Source organism: Siniperca chuatsi, linkage group LG8 (assembly GCF_020085105.1).
Source record: "Siniperca chuatsi isolate FFG_IHB_CAS linkage group LG8, ASM2008510v1, whole genome shotgun sequence".
NCBI classification, from domain to species: Eukaryota; Metazoa; Chordata; class Actinopteri; order Centrarchiformes; family Sinipercidae; genus Siniperca; species Siniperca chuatsi.
Window position 1 is genome coordinate 5,101,712 of NC_058049.1, and position 19,819 is coordinate 5,121,530.

General features: G+C 40.2%; 1 protein-coding gene across 2 annotated transcripts in view; it reads left to right on the top strand.

Annotated features, from left to right (window-relative positions):
• The first annotated feature begins 2,476 nt into the window (after nucleotides 1–2,476).
• Nucleotides 2,477–19,819, top strand: part of ankrd50 (ankyrin repeat domain 50) — a 35,535-nt gene continuing 18,192 nt past the window's right edge. For both annotated transcript variants that reach the window (XM_044204931.1, XM_044204932.1), the window contains exons 1-3: nucleotides 2,477–2,731; nucleotides 4,120–5,258; nucleotides 17,646–17,878. In XM_044204931.1, coding sequence (XP_044060866.1) covers nucleotides 4,753–5,258; nucleotides 17,646–17,878 — 739 coding nt within the window. In that variant the 5' untranslated portion in view covers nucleotides 2,477–2,731; nucleotides 4,120–4,752. The remainder of the gene's footprint in view (nucleotides 2,732–4,119; nucleotides 5,259–17,645; nucleotides 17,879–19,819) is intronic.

The window sequence follows — 19,819 nt, forward strand, 5'->3', positions numbered from 1 at the left end:
TAATAGAAATTGTAATCAAGGCGGTATTCATTTTCCTTGAAAACACATTTGCTTGTACAAATTAGCTGTACATAAACACAATTTCCACACTTTCTCTCAGTGTTTTTGTCTCTGAGCATTTTTGGTTATACATTACTGGTTTTGTCCTCTTTAAGGTGCTGCATCAGTCTGTTTCCACAATGATTTGTGTATGCCCTTACATTAACCTGAGCCAAACCTTAGCCCTAACACCATCTAATCACCTCTGTGACGCATAATGTTGACCTAAATTAAACCGTAAACTGAAACACGGAGGGCAGCACTAAGGAAGCACTAGGAAACACGATTTGAAGTGGAAGCTGACGCCAACACAAGACTGGGTTATCTTCATTTGAGCACAGACAGCATCAGCCGGTAACTCTGTCAGTTATTACAGCCTACTGCAGCTACACCTCAAAGAACAAAAGTCCCTGTAGTAATTCTTCGGGGACTGATAAAAATGTTGTAAGATTAGCAGCCTCCAGTTAGATCAAAACAACATCAACCTGCGAGCCCCATGTGCATCCTTGCTGGAAGGGAGAAAAAAAAGAAGGAAAACTTCTCACATTTCTGCTACAACTCGTTCACTTACACTATTTTATGTCTAAAGTGGCGCATGTAACAAATATAATTTTGTTCTGCGACTGAGACACACAGCAAACCACAAGTCATAGTGTTCAAATTACACAGAATTCCACTTGAATTTAAAAAACAACAAGCTGTTTTGTTTCAGGGTGGGCTAATATGCAACACAACCGGGGGAAAGGGCACAGGCATGACATGGCCTGTTTTTTGTTTTTTTTTGCTTTTATTTTAACACATATTATCAGCTTTCATATTCAGACTGCAAAATAGTGCAAAGCCTCCTCAAATGATTGTCAAAAGTAAAAGCCTAATTCCAAAACACACACCTGCCTGCTGCTCACGAACAATGACAACATCTGGCATGTCAGCTGTGAGGTTTTGAGCACATCACAGTTGGCGGCTGGACCATGGAAGGAACGACCTGGGAATGTTTTTATTTCCACTTAATGCTTTGTTCATTATTTTCCAGCAGATCCATAAACATAGCCTACATAATTAAGTGTAGATAATTTAATCGTGAAGGTATTAGGGGATTTGTTAATAGTAAAGGCTGCTCCAATGTGCAGCACATACTTCTTTCATTTCATAAAAAAAGTGGTGAGGCATGGTAAATGAAAACTCTCCGTAAGCGACAATTCTGTTGAGTACAAGCTATCATTGATTAAGAGTAGGTTCTTGCGCAGCTGCCCATTGTTGTATTATCAATCTTCAGTGCTGTCTGAACCCATTCATCATCAACCTCGGCTGATGTTGCAAATACAAAGGATCTCCTAAAATGAAAAGCCTTGGTCAACATGAAAACAAGGAGCCAACAACTTTTACAAAAGGTTTCTAAAGTTTTAAACGTTTGCATCTCATGTCAACTCCAAAAGACATATTCCACTGTGCCATCAAAGCAAAATGCCAACATTCAATCTAGGAATGTTTGTACATTCTCACAGATGGAGGAACATGTAATATGAGTTTCCAAAACATATACATAACATCATCATTTGCATCTTAATGCTGGCTGGCAGTTACAGCCATGACACTTAAAGACACTGTCTAACTAATCAGGTTTTGGATTTCATCCTTACCTTGTTCTTCTCAGATATCCTGGTTCTTAAAAATTTAGTAGCAGTTGTTTTGATACTGCTTTTAATATGTTATTGTTATGGCAGGATTTTATATGTTTGTTGAGACTGTGCAGGGACAAGGACAGAGAAAAAATGTATGTACTACGGTTTGTCTTTGGAAAATAAAATCATTTTTCACCTAATTTTGTGGTGTGCTAGACAACTAAACTAAACTAAAAACTACAAGATCTGAAGTGTAGTTGCACTTGTTTTCTTGTGTTTTTTTCTATACAGTTTAACAGGAATAACACTCTAGGTCACACATGATCAGTTTGCCTTTAAATGCCATACAACAGTACAGTACAACAGCAGATGGTGATACCACATGTGCTGTATAAATGGAGAGGGAGCAATTTTGTTTGCAGCATTTATGCATTTTTGAAAATGAATAAAATATTAAGATAGAAAACAAAAAGTGTTTGTTTGACAGTGACTACTACATTCTTATACCAAACTGAACTAACTTGAAGGTTCCTTGTTGACAACGTACCAATTAAGGTATGGAGAAAGAAACTTATTAATAAAATGAAATAGGCTATTCATGGTGATAAATACATATTTAATACTAGTGGCAAGAGAATAAATAATAGTGGTTAAATTGTGATTTCGTGGGAAGATAATAAATTATTTGCAATTTATTTTTACACTTTTTGTCAACGAAATATTGTTTTGTTATTTTACTAATGCGACAAGAGGGTAAAACTACACGTCCCATAAGACCTTGCGCCGCTCATTGGCGTGTGTGTGCTCTGCATGCAGTGGAGAGAAATGTAGGAGGCGGAGAGTCCGTCGGCACACTGTGGAGCTGTGTCGGGCAGCAGGAGGAGCCGACACCGACAGAAAAGACCGATTCAAAGAAAGACATGAACGTTGCTCAAATGCACACATTTGAGCTTTGAATTGCACCGGAGGAAACGGTCGAATGGTTTATGTGAAGGTTTTAACGCGGACAGAAAGGGTGTTGATTACGGAGACAGCAACCCCCCCAAAACACCAAGAGGAATCGGCAAGAGGTGAGGGGGAAACCGTTTGGGGATGTGAGAGACATTTGAAACTGTAGCGAAAATAGTGAAACGCTCCTCAATTGGCTAAATTGAAGTTTAAGGAACATTTTTAGTAGACTGCAATAACACGACAGGTTACATTAAACGTTTATTTTTGGGGTTTTCTCCTCAAGGCATGCAACTGTTAGCTAGTCTGGATGGGGTTTTTAAAAACCCCCATAGGTGTAAATTGTATCCCATCAGAAATGGGTGAGGTTTGTCTGGCCATACAAAATACTTGTGCTGCCTTTTCAGTCACTGGAGTGAATTCGTGTCGTTTGCTCTGATAGATTATTTGTCGCCTTCCGCCTCAAAACACAACTGGCCATTGATATATTGAACATGTATTTTTTAAGCTTTGTGTTGGAGGCAGGGAGCGCCTTAGAAAAACAGAAAGGTGGAAATGTATCGCAGCCCGTGTAAAACCTTGTTATTTGGCAGCGTTACAAAGTAACCACCAAGACTGTGTGTGTGTGTGTGTGTGTGTGTGTGTGTGTGTGTGTGTGTGTGTTTTCATGGCTGGAGAGGCTGGGTAATATTTGCATTTGCTCCAGTATAGAGAAGCAGTAGTAGGCACTGATGAAGGGATAAATAAAAAGGTGGTTAAGCTGCAGTTCGCACAAAAGCAACAGAAATCAAATCAAGATAATCTTAAATTTCATGCCCTTTCCCCTTTTTAAAGTTCCATCATCTCTACACTTAAGTCCATTTCCTAATCACAGACTATCATATATACTCCGGATTAAACTCTGTAAGATTTCTGTCATTTTAAAAAGCTGTTAAACCCTCTTTGAGTTGTGGGGTTACCTTCCAATGCCATCCATGTAAACGACCCCTGTAAGTGCACGAAAGGGGGTCCTCTCATTTGGACCCCCACCCCCCCCAGTTCAGGACGGATGTGGACTGTTTGGGATTTAAAGCCACATAGGAAGGAAGGGGGGGATCAGTGGATAGACTAGAGAAACTGGACGAACCCCTGCCAAGAATTTAGTTGCAGGGCAAGCAGGCAGTGATGTGGGTTGTGGATGATAAAAGCACCGAAAACCAACTTACTCACCTTTTTATAGAGTTAACCCTTCTTTGTAGGCTGGAGAATATCTTTAACAGTAATGTGCATCATAACAAGTCGTGGCAAACTGTTGCTTATATGGGGATATGTTTTTAAAGCCAATAAATATACAGATTTTTGTTCATATTGGTTGTTTGTAATCCACTATTTTGTACTTCATCCCTTGCTCCAAGACTGTAAATGTTTCAACAAACATCTCCTTGAGTAAGATGGTTAATTGCGCATAAAGCATTAAGTTGTATTTGAAATATGTCCTAATTTAGCTTTTATTTCTGTCTCTGTTTTCCAGGAGAAGAGCCAGGCTTTGTATGTTATTGGAGAAATTGACTCTGCACTCGCAGTCTCTTCTATGTTAATGTAATGGAAACGCGCTTTGGTCGTCCCCGGTAGCATCTGAAATGCATCAGCGGAAATATATCAGCAACTCTCATGGCTAATTGTATCAAGCGGTGGTGGCTTGAGTTTGCCAGTGGATGCACTCAAGAGCCGGGTGCCCTGCCATGCCCAGCGCCATGCTAAAGCAACACACTCATAATAACAAGGAGCACTCAGTTCAACCAGTGGGAAAGCTGTGGAAAAAGTTGGTGGAAAATCTATGGTTTGAGCCTCAGTTTTGATTTCCTTTTTTTATTTTGACCTAGATATTCTGTAACGCACCATAGCTTGGCTGCTTTTCCTGCCATCTGCAGCAGTTCTGCTTCCTTCTCTTCTTTCACTCAAGTTGCATTCACTCTGGCTTCTTCTTAACATCAACACCAAGAACGGCTAGACTGCAACCTGCTTTCTGCGAGGCACATTTTCAGCCGACAAAATGGATGTTCGAATTTACTGCTGGCCCTTGTTGGAGGTGAAAATGTGAGGGGCAGAATGAAGGGACCCCTATGAAGAGGAGGAATAGGTGGTACAGCAGCACTATATCAAAATGGCCCAAACCAGTTTGCTGCAGGGGAAGCGCTTTTACTGCCGGGAGTGGGTCTTCCATAAGATCCAACATTGCCTCCAGGAGAAAACCAATAACCTCAGTGGTGTGACCAGCACTCTCAGTAAGCAGCCCCCGCTGGCGCCCGGCGGGTGTGCGTCCAACCCCGGCACCTTGACAGCAGGAACTGCGAAGTTAGGTAACTCCTGGGGGGTGTTGCTGGTGGGGGGGCCAGGAAGCGGGAAAACTGCAGTGTGCACGGAGCTGTTATGGCCCACGTCGACCCAGGGAACACACCGGGGCCTGCACCAGCAGAGCCTGGCTTTCCACTTCTGCCGGGCGGACGACTCGGACACGCTGTGCGTAGGCGGGTTCATCCGAGGTTTGGTGGCTCAGATCTGCCGCAGCAGGCTAGTGCCGGGATATGAGGAGAAGGTGCGTGACCCAGCTGTGCAGAGCACTTTGCAGCCTGGAGAGTGTGAGAGGAACCCCACAGAGGCTTTCAAGAGGTAAGGAGGAACACACACACACACAAGTACACCCCTCTTCCTTTTTTCTTGCTCTTAGTATCAACTACAGCCAGATGATTTCACCAATAAGCACACCTTCAGACAGAGGAGGAACTAATCCATAAAGTTATTGCTGATGAGTAGTAAATCAATGGAGAATTAATTGACAACAAGTTCCCAAATGTGAGGATTTGCTGCTTTTCTCAGTTTTATATCATTATTAACTGAATATCTTTTGAGTTTTGGACTGTTGGGTGGACAAAACAAGCATTTTGCAGATGCTACCTTGGGCAATTTTCACTATTTTCTGCCATTTTATTTACGGAATGTGTTTATTTTAATTATTTTTCAATTAATCAGATGATTGTTGCAAACCTGCATGAAATCACCTGCAGTATAATTTGTTAGGAATAAAAACCTGCATATTCTTTGCTTTCCATGACACATGCTTGTTGTAAGGGATTATTTGTAACATCTGAAATAAGAACATTCAAATTTGATCCTACTACTCCTCTCTGGTGGATCCAGGTAGTGTTTGAAATCTAGGAAATTGGTTTGCCTAGAAATGTAAAATGCAGAGCCAACCCCTCCCCCTCCCTTCCCTCTCCACCTCCTGACCCTGATGCTCCCCTCCCCCCTTTTTTGACTGCTCACACTCATCGCATAGCTCCGCCTCAGCAGCCTCTCCACTTATTTGATGTCATGGTTTTGTTGGTTTTCCCCCCTGGTGTGGCATGCTGGGTGGGACTGTCCCTGCTTGGCTTCTGATTCAAGAAAGGTCAGATATTTTTAAGTTGCAGCCGAGCTCAGGTGGCTGGAGACTCATGAGGAAGGAGCTTTGAACTGCGACTGACTCACTGACTGACTGACCTGAGTGACTGCACTGCAGAAAGATGAAGTGCACGTGTGAAACTGAAGTACAGTAGGCTTGTGGACTTCCAGCGCCCTGCCCGGGCATGTAACCCGATCAAGATGGACTGTTATTGTAGGCAGAGGCTTTAAAAGGAGCTGCGCGTGAGCATGTGGGTTACTTGCACGACTTGTCTACACAGTATAGGTCAGGCAGTCCATGCAGCACAGGCTGGAATGCAGCACTGAACACACACACTCAGGCTTCTTGTCTGGCCATCTGGTGATGCTTATTGCACCATCTCAACTTCACACACAGGGGGGAAAAAGTAGGTCAGCAAGGTAAATCATTTTTTAAACGCTCACCAGAGTCAACAGCTCAACCCACACTTTTTTTTTTTAACATACTCGTTCCCAAGGAAGTGAGCGCTCCTCTTGTCATCTGCTCGTAATCATGCGGCCTCTACTGATGACTCTGACTTCAGCTTGACCCTCTCAGATAAAAGGCAGGTTATCGCAGGGACATAAACAGAGGCTGAACCCAGCAGTGACGGACTTCTCACTTCAGCTCTGCTCTGTGTCTCGCTGGATGTCGAGGGCCTTTTGCACAGTCTCACCTCATGAAGCAAATATTCTGTAGCACTTGAAACCTCAGGCCCTAAATCTGCGGACAACAAAGACATGAGGCTTATCATCACCGCCTGTTTTGTTTGTGAGCCAAATGAGCACTTTGGTGAATGCCTTATCGCCACCTCAGGTATAAAAGCGTCCCAGGCACCGTTGTACACAAATGATCTGAACAGCTCCCCTGGTGTTCTAGATGCTATCTGGCTTCAGGAAGCCAAGATTGTTGGCTGTATCTGGCAGTGACATTTAAAAAAAAAAAAAAAGTGAAGAAATGGAGGGCCGTAAAACTTTGTTAGTCCAACATTATGACCACTAATTTACATCAGAGATAAAAATTCACAGAGGGGTGCATACCTCGTTTTGATTGAACAGATTCAGGCACGTACTTTACTCATTAAAAGTTATACCAGTTTCATTTAGCTAAGGGTCTTGTTTAACACAGGTTTTTGGGGAGCTTTTGACCCCCCCCAACTCCCTTCCAGCTGTGACTTTAAATGTTAGCTAGTGAGTGAATGCAAGAGGCTGTGTCGAATTCTTTAGCCTAGTCAAAGACAAACAAGTTTGTTTGTTGATAGTAATCACCAGTCTTGTGTTAATACATTGAAACCGGTTCAGACACGGGTTTACGTCCACTCTGTGCAACTTGATCATTGCTTTTCCCATCTGTACATGTGCAACCACAGCCAACCAGACTTTGGACATTTTAAAGTTGACTTTTGTAATTTTCTAGCAATGAATCCCCTTCATACAGTACTTACACACTTTTTTCCACAACATTTTTTTTTTTTTTATTACCTCAGCTTTTATCTCTGAGCAAATATGTAAATGAAAACAACCAAACCACCAAATATAACTGAGTTGAGTAGTAGTAGTAGTCAGTAGTGGAAGAAGTATTAAGATCTTTCACTCAAGTAAATACAGAATAGAAAACAAAAACAGAAATACCACAATGTAAAAAAAATACTCAAAGTTAAGTTCCTACATTCACAATTTTACTTAAGTAAAAGTGCAGAAGTACTATCAGCAAAATGTAATGAAGTATCGGGCGTAAAGGTTCTCATTAAAATGAATGATGTTTTCATCTGCAAATTAACTGAAAGGAGCTAGAAACTAAAGCTGTCAGATAAATGTGTTGGAGTAAAAAAGTACTATGCAGTACTGTAATATTTCTATCTGAAAGTAGAAGCATAAAGCAGCATAAAATCAAATATTCACGAAAAGTACAAGCAGGGCTGTCGCTAGAATTTTAGAAATACGAGGTCATGAGTCGAAATTCCCCCAGAAAAGCCCCACTGACTAGTCTAGACTAGTCACCATCAGAACTTTTTTAGATTTGTTGTAGTAGTAGTAGTAGTAGTAGTAGTAGTAGTATAAGCAGAAATCAAGTAGCCTAGTTGATATTTATTCAATATTTGAACCACATAAAAAAGGACAAGCTAATAAAGCTAGCTTAACCCATTAAGACCGGATGCAACATTTGCGTGTAATTAATGTTTGTTCTTACACCAGAATCACAATTACACCAAAATATTGTAATGTGATGATCATATTTTAGCACTTTAAAAATGCGGTTGTCCAAATTAACAGTTCCAGGCAAATATAAATAACACAAATAGTGATTTCAAGTTTTTGTGTTACACATATGAAGAGCTTATAATACAATCTTGTAAGACATAATAGTGAAACATATTTCATTGCTTTGAACATCAGTTAATTATGTGATTTTGTATACATTTGCCATATTGTGATGGTTCCAACTTTTCAAATGTGAATATATATAATTAATTATTATTATATTTAATTTTTTTTTTCTTGTATGATAATAAAGTGAATGTTTTGGACAATTTTGGACTGTTGGTTGGATAAAACCACATTTGAAGATGTCACCATGGCCTATAGGAACTTCATTGTCATTTTATAGACTAAACAATTAATTGATTAAATGAAAAAATATAGATGAATCATTAATGACAATAATATGTTATGTTATATTGACTTCACCCAGCCTTACTAGAATGCATTTTTATTTTATGTATTACTAAAAGTAATGTGATGCATTAGCAGGGCAGATGCCTGCCAGCAAAGGTCAGAAGCCACAGTTCTCCAGATAAAAGGCAGTTTCACCTTTTAAATTTGCCTTTCTTCTGCTTCAAGTCACCAGTACAAACAGATGTCTTGTTCAGACAATAAACTTGATGCTTGTGGTACATTCATTGCCATTAGTACTATCTGAAGGGTTTGGCACTCGGGTTGTACTGTATCATCAAGGATTTTATTCCTAAAGATAGCCAAAGCACATTCCTCTGTCTCATCAGTCTCGGTCTTAGCTTTATCAAAGGCCACTGCCATGTTTTGACTGGAGTCCTCCAGTTTGAATGAATTTGTGAGTTTTAAACAACTAGTCAGCCTCCTGCCATCCAACATGCCTCACTTTCTCCCTTCAGGACAAAAGAGCTGGCTTCAAATATGTGGAGTTAACCCAGTCATGTGGGTCAAACCAAAGGCAACAGGGTTTTTTTGCTGATGGGACAAAGCTACCTTTTAGTTAAGGTATGAGCTTATGTGGATCTGTTGTTGGGCTGTTCTTCACTGAGCATGCGTTAGGCTTGAATTGCAGCTGGACAAGTTTCTATTTCTTTGTAAAGGGCACAGACTTCAGAAATGATGAATGACCGTGGCTTAAATTTGTGAACAAGACTTGAAGTTTCTTGGCAGTGTTTTATTCCCTCAGCGTGTCCGCGGAAGAAATTGATGCTGCAGTTCAGATATCTTTCTACAGGACGGTTAAAGATCATTTTCTGGCAGCTACATCAAACATTTTTTTGGAAAACTTTGCCCGTTGCTTTGTTCCAAATAACTTGATAATTATAAGATAAGTAGTGACATTAATCAAAACAGAAGCATGATTAGATCTAGTGTGGTAGCTTCCAGTGAACATGAATATTGTTTGGCTTTTTTAAGTTGTCATTTTATGAGACAGCATGGCATTACTCGTTTACAGCAAACTGTTTTTAGGACATTTTGACAAGTGAATTCCAGTTATTGGGTCTTGGAAATGCAGGAAGTTGTGAGGTGCAAAGCCAGAGATATAAATAAGTATGAAGATGTTTGTAAAGATGTCTTGACATCTTGTGATCTAACGGTTACCTAAATGAGTGAAGCTCTCAAATAATGTGTTAGTGGAAAACACCAATGTGTCTGTTGCCTCTCTCTGTTATTTCCAACACAGTTCAAATTGGGGCACATTTCACTTTGAAGTAAAACCAACCAAGACATTTTTTATTGAGTTGGCGATGGAGCTTTGTGGGTTTTTTTTCTTTTGTGTTGACTTTTCGACTATTGCACATTGGGCGGCCCTGCGCATTGGGGTTAAGGGACGCTAAATGAAAGCGGCCCCGTGCCTTTCATGTGGTGCACGGCTGTGGAAAACTTGCTGCAGATTAGGGCCACGTTTTAGAAACAAAAAAAAGGCTCCCAGTGTGACGCATCAACTCCATTTGAGCAGATGAGGAGAAACAGCAGCACTGGTGCGGCTGCAATGATGACTCAGCAATCTGAAGCCAGCCTCTGTCTCCGCCGGCGGATGTTGTGTGTGTTCATGCGAGGGTTTGTGTGTGGATGTGCCTACTTGTGTGGGCATACATAACTCATTCATATTATTGCCATCCCACTCAATAAATAAAGCTCATATATGGTGCTCAAGCTCGTATAATAGCTCATAGAGGCAGAGTTGATGCAAGTGTAGACTTGATTTTGTAACTTTTTGAATGATCATCAATAAAATATAAGAAAATAGTGAAAAATACCCATCATATGTAACATATGCAACCCAAGGTTAACTCTTTAAATTGCTTATCTGATCTGACCAATAGTCTAAACCCAAAAAGTATTACATTTGCGCTGATATAAAACTGAAGAAATTCAAGCTTTTGAGAAACTAGAACCAGCGAATGTAAAAGGCATTTTTGCTTGATAAGTTACTTACACGGCTAAAGCCACTGAAAACTTTGTTCAAAGCTTAACTATTGTTCTACAACAGTAAGCAAACAACTCCACAACTGTCATCATACTTTGATTCAAATACTGCGGAACGCTGATTGGTGGCCGTTAATATGTGACATCAACTTTTTCCAACTGAGTCCGCCCACTTCAAACTAACTTTAGCACAATTTGCCTATGTTCGATCCCATTGCTCTTACTAAGAAGCTGATTGAGAAAATATATTTTCAGTGCTTTTAATCAAATGTCAAGAGATTGTTTTCGGATGATTGACTAGTTGTTTCAGCACTAGTATGTGCACCTTATCTTTGCCAGACAGATCACACTGCTGCCTTACGGTTACCAGAAACCTGAATTGAGGTTAAATCCTGTCTTGGCTGGCACTGGACACCTTGCAGGTTTACCTGTCCGTGTTAAAGTCCATGTGAACTGTGTGTATTCACGTGTTGAGGCTTTTGCACATGTGGACAGACAGTTGTGTTTCCATGTGTGCGGATAGCAGGAGGAGAGCAGAGAGTGTTTTGGAGGCAAACTGTGGCAGGAGTGTCAGCGAGGAGGAGGGGGGTGAAAAGGATGAAATTTCAGATTCCTTTGACAGTATTGGATAGCTGGCCAGGAATGCACACCTTGTCTGGGTTGGGAAGAGCTTGGGGATTTAGAATAGCAATCTGAGGTATGTGTGCTGGCCAGGAAAGACGTGTGCAGTATGTTTACACTTTTTCAAATCATTAATAGGCTGCATTATAGGGGTAAACAAGTTTGACTTATGACTGAAGAGGCTGGATTTGAATGTTCGGAATTTGGTCTATTTTGAATCTTTGATTTTTTAACAACCTGTTAGCAAAACAGATAAGTTGACTCAAAATGGCAAGTCAAGAGAGAATCATACTTTTTAACAGCAACAGTCTGGTGTGACGTAATTGAAGCGTGGGGAATGGGTTCGACTTCAAGATGGACAACACTCCCAGATGCAGCCCTCACGGTCACAAAAACAGTGTGATCACTGTGTGTGACCAGTCCCATGACAGAGTGTTGAGAATCAAAAACATCATGAGACTTCTTCTCAAAGATCATCAGATATCAACTTAAGTTAGTCATTTTAAGGACATTAGTAAGGGTCGATTTACTCCTCACTTTCCCCTGACCACGCAGTCTCCAGGACATTGTTTCTCAGACAGCTGGGGACATTTGTCTGCTTGGGATCAAGCACAGAATTGATTGTGCAAATCCATTAAGCTGAGATCAAATTCTTGCATTGTCCCACGTGTTTAAAGAACGGCAGAAAGAAGCACTTTTTAAATCCTTACAGGACCATTCAGAAGTGATTGGAGTTTTTTTTGCTGATGTATTATGTCATTACATGAGGTAATCATTGTCATTGTCATTGGCAGTTTGTGGAAAACACCTGCTTTGACATCACTAACTGAGGTGTGGCCTGAAGTGGAACAAGCTTGAGAGTTTCAGCTTTTAGAGAGTGGGGCTGGGTATCTTTTATGGCACAGTTGCCAATATGATACCAGAGTTTTGGTACCAATAGCAAAATGATACATTTTTCAATATTTTACTTTGAGGAATATAAATGTGTTTTTCTAGAAAATCATTTATATAACAAAATAAGCCAGACTTATCAAATGCATCAGTTTTTAATGTTTCCCTTACACAAGCAGCCATACAAGAACTTTTTTAAATCAGGAAATATATATTTTCAAAGAATAAGGAATAAAGGCTAAGATTCTGACAAAGCACTCCTTGCCAACTCTTGGTAAGTGATGCAGTACATTGGTACTTGTTTTTGTTCGGTTAGTGCTCCAAAAGTATTGATATTTTAAACCTAGCATGCTGACAATGACGATCGACGATGACATTCTAGTGTTAAGCACGTGTTCACCATCTTAGTTTAGCATGTTAGCATGTTAACATTTGCTAATTAGTCCAGCTGAGGCTGATGGGAATGTCATACGCTGGGGACCATCAGTGTCTGTACAAAATTTCATAGCAATCCATCCAGTAGTTGTTGAGATATTAAAGTTTTGGACCAAAGTGGTGGACCGATTGGGAGACAGAGAGACTGACATTGCCATACCTATAGCCATGCCGCTAGTGGGGCTGAAAACAGAGGAGATAAAATGTGCAATGAGAAATTCATCAGAAATAGAGCTTCACAAATTCCAAACTGCAACTGGCTCTAATAACCCAAGCGTAGCCATGTAGCAAACAACTCACTGAGATATGAAATGTGGGCAGAGTAGCTTCATGTCGGTGGGGATATTGATAAATTGTGCACGGTTTTAAGCTCATTAGTGTCTAGACATGATGCAGTTGTTTGAGCTTAATAAGGATTTTTTAAAATGTTGCCCAATTCTCCACTCAGTCATTTTGAACAAATGATTATAATGGCCATTTCTGTATTTTGGAAAAATAACTAATTTACTGCTGCGAGGTAGCCATCCTCAGAGTGTTATCTGTCTAATGAAAGGCTCTCAGCACAAATTAATGTAAATATGTCTGTCCGCAGCTTACATAACTGCAATTCTGCTCCAGAGTAACCACTCTGCATCAAACCCTTGATTCGTTAAAAGCTTTAAAAAAAACTAACTTTATTCAACACACAACCATTTTGCAAAAACTGTAATGAAACCTTAGATTTGGAGTTTGTCCAATCAAATAAAACTGGAGTGAGATGATGAGTGAGGAAACAAGAGCATATGGCCAATGTAACGGGAAGAATACAGTCAAAGTGTCTGAACCTGGCTGTTCAGAACATTTGCTCTCAGCACCAGTCACTCTTATTGTCCTCATCAGCGTGATTACTTTGAACAAGATGATTGCAGTAATGTTATGCATAATGTAAGAATCGCATAAGAAAGTACAAGGCAAGAATCTGCAAGATTGTCTCTTTCACTTTGCATGAGTCGGTGAGTCAGCTGTTGTCGTGCAGCTCGGTGGCACTAAGGTCTCTTGACTTTGCAAAGATGCTGAGCAGGCTCCCTCCAAATTGACTCAATACTAAATGAAGAGAGAGGGGTTCTTCTAATGAAAAGGTCTCTCTGGTTTTCTACCGATCATGGTGGAAAGCTTTGTCAGTATCTCTCTGTGTGGTGATCCGTCTGAAGCTGAGAGCTCGACTCACCATTTGACCCTTTTTCCATTAATAGAGCAGCGTCAAGACCGGACATGGACCGTATTCCTGTTTTCTTGAGCTTTTGCTGTATCCTGGTCTGTGTGTGTGTCTGTGTGCGTGCGTGTGTGTGTGTGTGTGGTGTTTGGGTATGTGGCATGGATTTCAGGCTCTGCGCCCGCCCTATAAAATAAGCTGTGTAAATTTGTAAGGCGCTGGCTAGGTGCCCAGTGCTGCCTTGTCGGCCCAGACATCTTCACTAAACGTCACACTGAAAGCTTCACTTTGCACATTGTGGTGGCAGCGATGGCTGCTGCAGTCGCGAACACAACACGACAGATGGTGAGTGCATTAGATGCATTTCACATCCCCCCTCTTCCCCCTTTTTTTCTTGTCTTAAATAGCAATTGGCATCAACGTGGGCATATGTTGAGTACTTGATCGAGAACCAAAATAGTTGGTACAAATGTCCAAGACCACAATGAGTGGGCTGAATTACTTTAAATTTTTTGGCTCAGGTATGCTGAAGGTTTGTCTGGCAAACTAAATCAGCTTTTCCTGAGCTTATTTTCTCTCCATCTCTAGTGTCCTGTGGGGTTTTCTTTGTCTGCAGTCCTTGTCGTTTGACTCTTTGACAGCCTGAAAGTAGCTGAATTGTGAGGGAAGAATGTCTCTTTGTTTTGCCCACTTGCTGTCACTGTGGATTTGATTGTCTCAGTAGGCAACATGGCCTCAGACACAACCATTCACACACATTCATACACACAGTCACCCCTGTGGATGGACATTCCTTTTGGCAAGGCTCCCAGATGGCGCTGCAGGTTCTCTGTGGGCTGCAGCCATCAGAAAGAGTGCTTGACTGTGTTTCTGAAAGACCTTTGCTCTGCTTTCTTTCCTGTCGAGGGTTCAAACTGCTTGGAAAAAGTTTTGAATACAAGCTGAAATTTTTAAAAGCTTTGCTAAAACAGGTTTAGTCCAGTGTCTACCTGAGGGAAAGCTGCATTTTGAAGGATTTCATCTAGCGCTGATATGACCAATTAATTAATAGAGGAGTTGATTGACAACAACAATCAACAACATTTTAATTCCACCTTCTAAAATGTGACAATTTGTTGCTTTTCTCAATACAAAGTGAATATTTTTAGTGTTTTGGACTATTTTGTGGGACAAAATTGCCTTGGGCCATGGGAACTTGTGATAAGACGTTTAAGCTATTTTCAGACAATTCTATATACTAAAAATAATCAGTTAATAGAAAAAAATAATTGACAGCTTAATAAATGAAAATAATCTTTGGTTGCAGCTCTAATCTCATCCCAGAATGGTTACCATTTTGGAAAATGTGTTTTCACATAGTTGAGTATGGGTTTTCATTTGCAGTGTTGCCTGTTGATATGATATGGGAGGCATTGGTCATGGTAAAGTGTGATTTCAGAAGAGAAAGTAAGCTGTGCACTTGAAAATTAGACTTGTAATATGCACATAAAGCAGTCTTATAAGGTATAAATCCTCAGCATGAACCTTTCCAATCCAGTGTCATTTTCCTGACTTTCACAACTTTTTTTTTTTTTTACTTTGACATATTGTACATTGTTAACATAATATTTAATACAGAGCATTACATGTTATCAGACTTGGATATTACATGACTTCATTTTGGGAAATTTAGTCAAACAGGAAAACTGTCAACTCTTGCACTTCTCTATAGTAACCAAGGGGAAGTCATTGTAAAAATAGCCTTTTCTCTATGTCCCAGTACTTTGGACTGAAAGCACACAGACCTTCACCCCAACCATTTCTGCTCCCATGTGCTTAAGGATAATGAACTTGGGCTAAAATGGTAGATGTTCAAAAGGGAATAGCTTTGGAGCCACAGGCTTAGTGACAGGCTGTTGAGCATCCAGAGGAAGTCTCATTAAAACAGCATTTTAGTGTTTTATGACAAAGCTTACAACCAATGTCAGTTCCATTAAGGAAGAGTGGTAGTTGAATAGTCCCATCATCTGGAAGGTGACCGATTTTATCTGCCCGACAGCTACCCGTGAAAAAGCTTCAGATGCCCTGAAGCTGTCTCTACTCTTGAATAAAGTTTTCATGTCGATTAATTGATTTGTTCAACCCCTTTTTGGATGTTTAATTAACCTAGACCCAGATTAAAATGTCGCTAATATGAAATTCTTAGATCCTTTATCACGCCAGTCGAGCTGGAAGTAATTTTATGAGTCCTGGGAAATGACATTTTCCCTAACGGACGTCTTATGGCTGGCTTCAAACTGTTGGTGGCAGTCAGAGTGGAACAGAGGTTTTGCTAGCACAAACATAACTAAGTGTTTATGTGTGAAGTTACACATTAGCACTGGAGCAAGTATGTGTCTGTGCCTGGCCTGCAGTTTGGCTTGATAAAAGGTTAATGTAGCATTTAAACTGTTAGATTTTTTTTACGCTCATCTGAGTTATGATATGATACTTGATACAGAATGCGATACATCATGTTTGCTTTATCATTGGATGCCACAGGGTGTTCATATTCAAACATCAATATTTATGTTGCAGGGAGATTTGATGGTTTGACTGAAAAGATTTCAAGTTTAGTTGTCACGGCAGTCGCTGAACACATTTCTCTCCAAGTCTTTGATATAATCTCAAGGCTGAACATTTAGCTCTCGGGCAAAGTTTTTTTTGTCGAACAAAAAGGCCCACTGAATTATAAATGATGGTATCTGCTCTGGATGTTTCTGTGAGCTCAAATCATCCGCAGTGGGCCTGTTAATGGATGTAATTTGGGTTGGATGGAGACATATTTAAACGCCTACACTCTCTACCAATTGAGACTGATGAACTGAGAATGCTATGCCTCAAGAAAATCACTCTCTTTTTCACCGTGACTGTGTGTTATAGTGGCCGTGTTGCATCTCAGATAGCAAAATATGCTTGAATCAACAGTGAAATGTCATCAGGCAGAAGTATTGAATCTACATTGATGCCTGACACGGAAACCTAATTGAAAGCGCTCGCTGTGTTTAATGTTGTATAAACGTCAGATTTTTGAATTTACACCGATTCACCTATTATCTAAAATGAGGCCCGGGATTGAATTTTAGTTGATTTTGATGCATTGAAACAGTGTTAAACTAATTTAACTACAAGAAACCAGACCTTTTCATGACATTTTCTTTATTAATACAACATTTGTACAACATTATATTGTTCTCAACATGCAGACAAAAAAACATTTGCTTTCATTAAAAACAAGCAGATTTTAAGATGAGTACAGAAGCACACAATGATATTGTGTCAACGTATATTGCAAAATTATCAGTAGAACAGTATGAATTATGTTGTCCATAATATCCATAGTTTATTCTGGTGCAAACTCAACATGCAGTCTTTCATTAGTCTCTTGAAGGGCCTCTTGTCGCCCTGCATTCCCACCCGAAGCTGATGGTAGACTTTGTAGTGGTGGAAGTTTTCTGTAGATCAACTTGGAATTCCTACCTTGCCAGGTGTGTGAGAGTGTGTGAGAGTGTGTGAGAGAGAGAGAGAGAGAGAGAGAGAGTGAGAGTCAAGAAAATTATTATTTGCCACTTGGACTGCAGTTTACTGCTCGCCATTAATGTTTTACTCGGGGGGGGGGAAAAGTTAGCTTTTTCCGTCCATATGGGAATTATCAATTATATTCTTCTTTCAGACAAGCGCTGTCTCTCAGAAATGTTTGTATAACAAAAACTAAAACCACAACATAATCAAAAAGATGATAACATTTATCTTTCTTTCTCTTATTCTTCTTTCCTCAGATGTGTCCTCTTGCCTCTCCTGAGTATTAAGCCACCTCAGCAGTCTCTCTTCCTGCTGGTGGACTCCATCGATGAAGGCTGTCTGCTGGGTGAGGGGGAGCAGAGGTCCTCCCCCGGCTCCCCCAGGACCATTGCCGAGCTCCTGGCCAGCCATCACGAGTTCCTGCCTCCCTGGCTGCTACTCATCTGCTCTGCACGACGACAGAATAAGGCCATTACTAAACTCTTCACAGGTAAACAGTCCAGCTTTTCTCTTGAAAAAATTACACTGTTGGTCACTTAAGGTCATTATTGTTACTGTAAGTAAAGAGGTTATGTCCAGAATTATTTAAAGTGTCATATGTGGCTTTTTTTTTTTAATCCGTACATTATTGTCAAAATAATTGTGGTACCTTAATCACAACTGAACTGAGCTGATGTAAAAAGATAGTTTAGATAGACCTGTCATTACTGCTACATGCTTGTTTCCGCTCAATGGCAGCTATTTTTTTGTGTTCATGTGATACATTTCACCTGAGAATGCGGTAACAAACGAAGTCTGCAGCGGTTCCTTTTCTGCCACGGCTGTTCGAATAGTACAGATGCAAAAGACTTTCTAACATCATCTAGCATCACGACATGCCCAAAGAGATTAGGGTCACCATTGCAGACCTCTGTAAGAGCTGCAGCGCTTCCTTGATGTCCTATGACACTATACCATAACAGCTGCTATTATCTCCTTGTCAGACCAGCAGCCTACTCTGTGGTGATGAGCTGGCATAACATTAATCAAGAACCTGACTGTGTGGGAGGAAGTCTCCTCCGCAGACTCGCACTGCTGTGTGTACCCTCTCTACCTTTCCAAAACCACTGAATGTGGGAGCTTCTCCTGCCCTCAGCTCGCCTCTTAAACCATTACGTAATATCCCAGCAGTCTAAGCAATCGTACTCCCCACTCAGGAGATGCAAGTCAGGTTCAAGGCCGAACAAGCTACACATTGTTCCCCTTCTTTCACACTATATATATATATATATATATATATATATATATATATATATATTTATAATATTTTTATTATATAGGTGTGGTACAATGTCCCAAATAATTGTAATATTAGTATTATATTAAAATTCTGGACTGTAATTTGGCATTTTGCACAGTTTCAATGTTATTTCATGCAAAAAAATCAGGCCCTGTGAGTATTTGACACATTGAGACAGCAGCAGGTTTTAAGTCTTGTCTTTGTCTTCGTTTTTTCTTCTTGGTGGCGTTGCTAATGTTGTGTGTCATGTAAGAATGATGCAAGATTTTTCTAGAAGTTTAGAAGCTGCTGAGTTGTGCAGCACATTAGGCAGCCATTCAGGAACCTGTACGATACAGGTACGATCTTGATTTGATTTGTCTCTGTCAGGGAGTGTATTGTGGCCAGTATGAAACATTGTGAGATGATGTAAAGACAAAATGTATGTATGTAGGCATTCAGATGGTATCACGTTAAAATGCTACTGGACTTGTTGACAGGCAAACATGCAAATATTCAGCACCACCACGTTTGACCAGCATTTAAGCATTTAGCTTTTAGTGGGTGGTGAATTCAATCTCTGGCACATGCTCAAAAGAATGCCATGAGGTTTTGCAGGTATGCTAGAAGTCAGATGGTGTGTAGGCATGTTTTAGACGAGCTGGCTTTCAACAAGTGCTAGTTTAAAGGAAAACGATACTGATATGTACATACTCACATACTTTGAATGCAAAACTGTATTTTGTAACATTTATTTGTAATACAATTTGTAGGTGACTCTCTAAAGGTTGTCTGTCTGCTCTCACAAAATATGTCCAAAATTAATTGATTAGTCGACTGCCAGAAAATTAAGCACCTTTTTTGATAATCAGTTAATCATTTCAGTCATTTTTGAAGCAAAATGTCAAACATTCTGTGGTTTCAGCTTCCCTAATGCGAGGATTTGCTGATTTTCTCTGTTTTCTATCATTGTAAGCTGAATATCTTTTGGACTGTTGGTTGGACGAAACAAGAATTCTGAAGGCGCTATCTTGCATTCTGGGAAATTATTATGGGCATTTTCACTATTTTATTGATAAAACGATCAAACAAGAAAATAATTGGCACATTCCTCCACAATCATTAGTTGCTGCCCTATTACATATAAAACAAAACATTATGCAAAACTATATA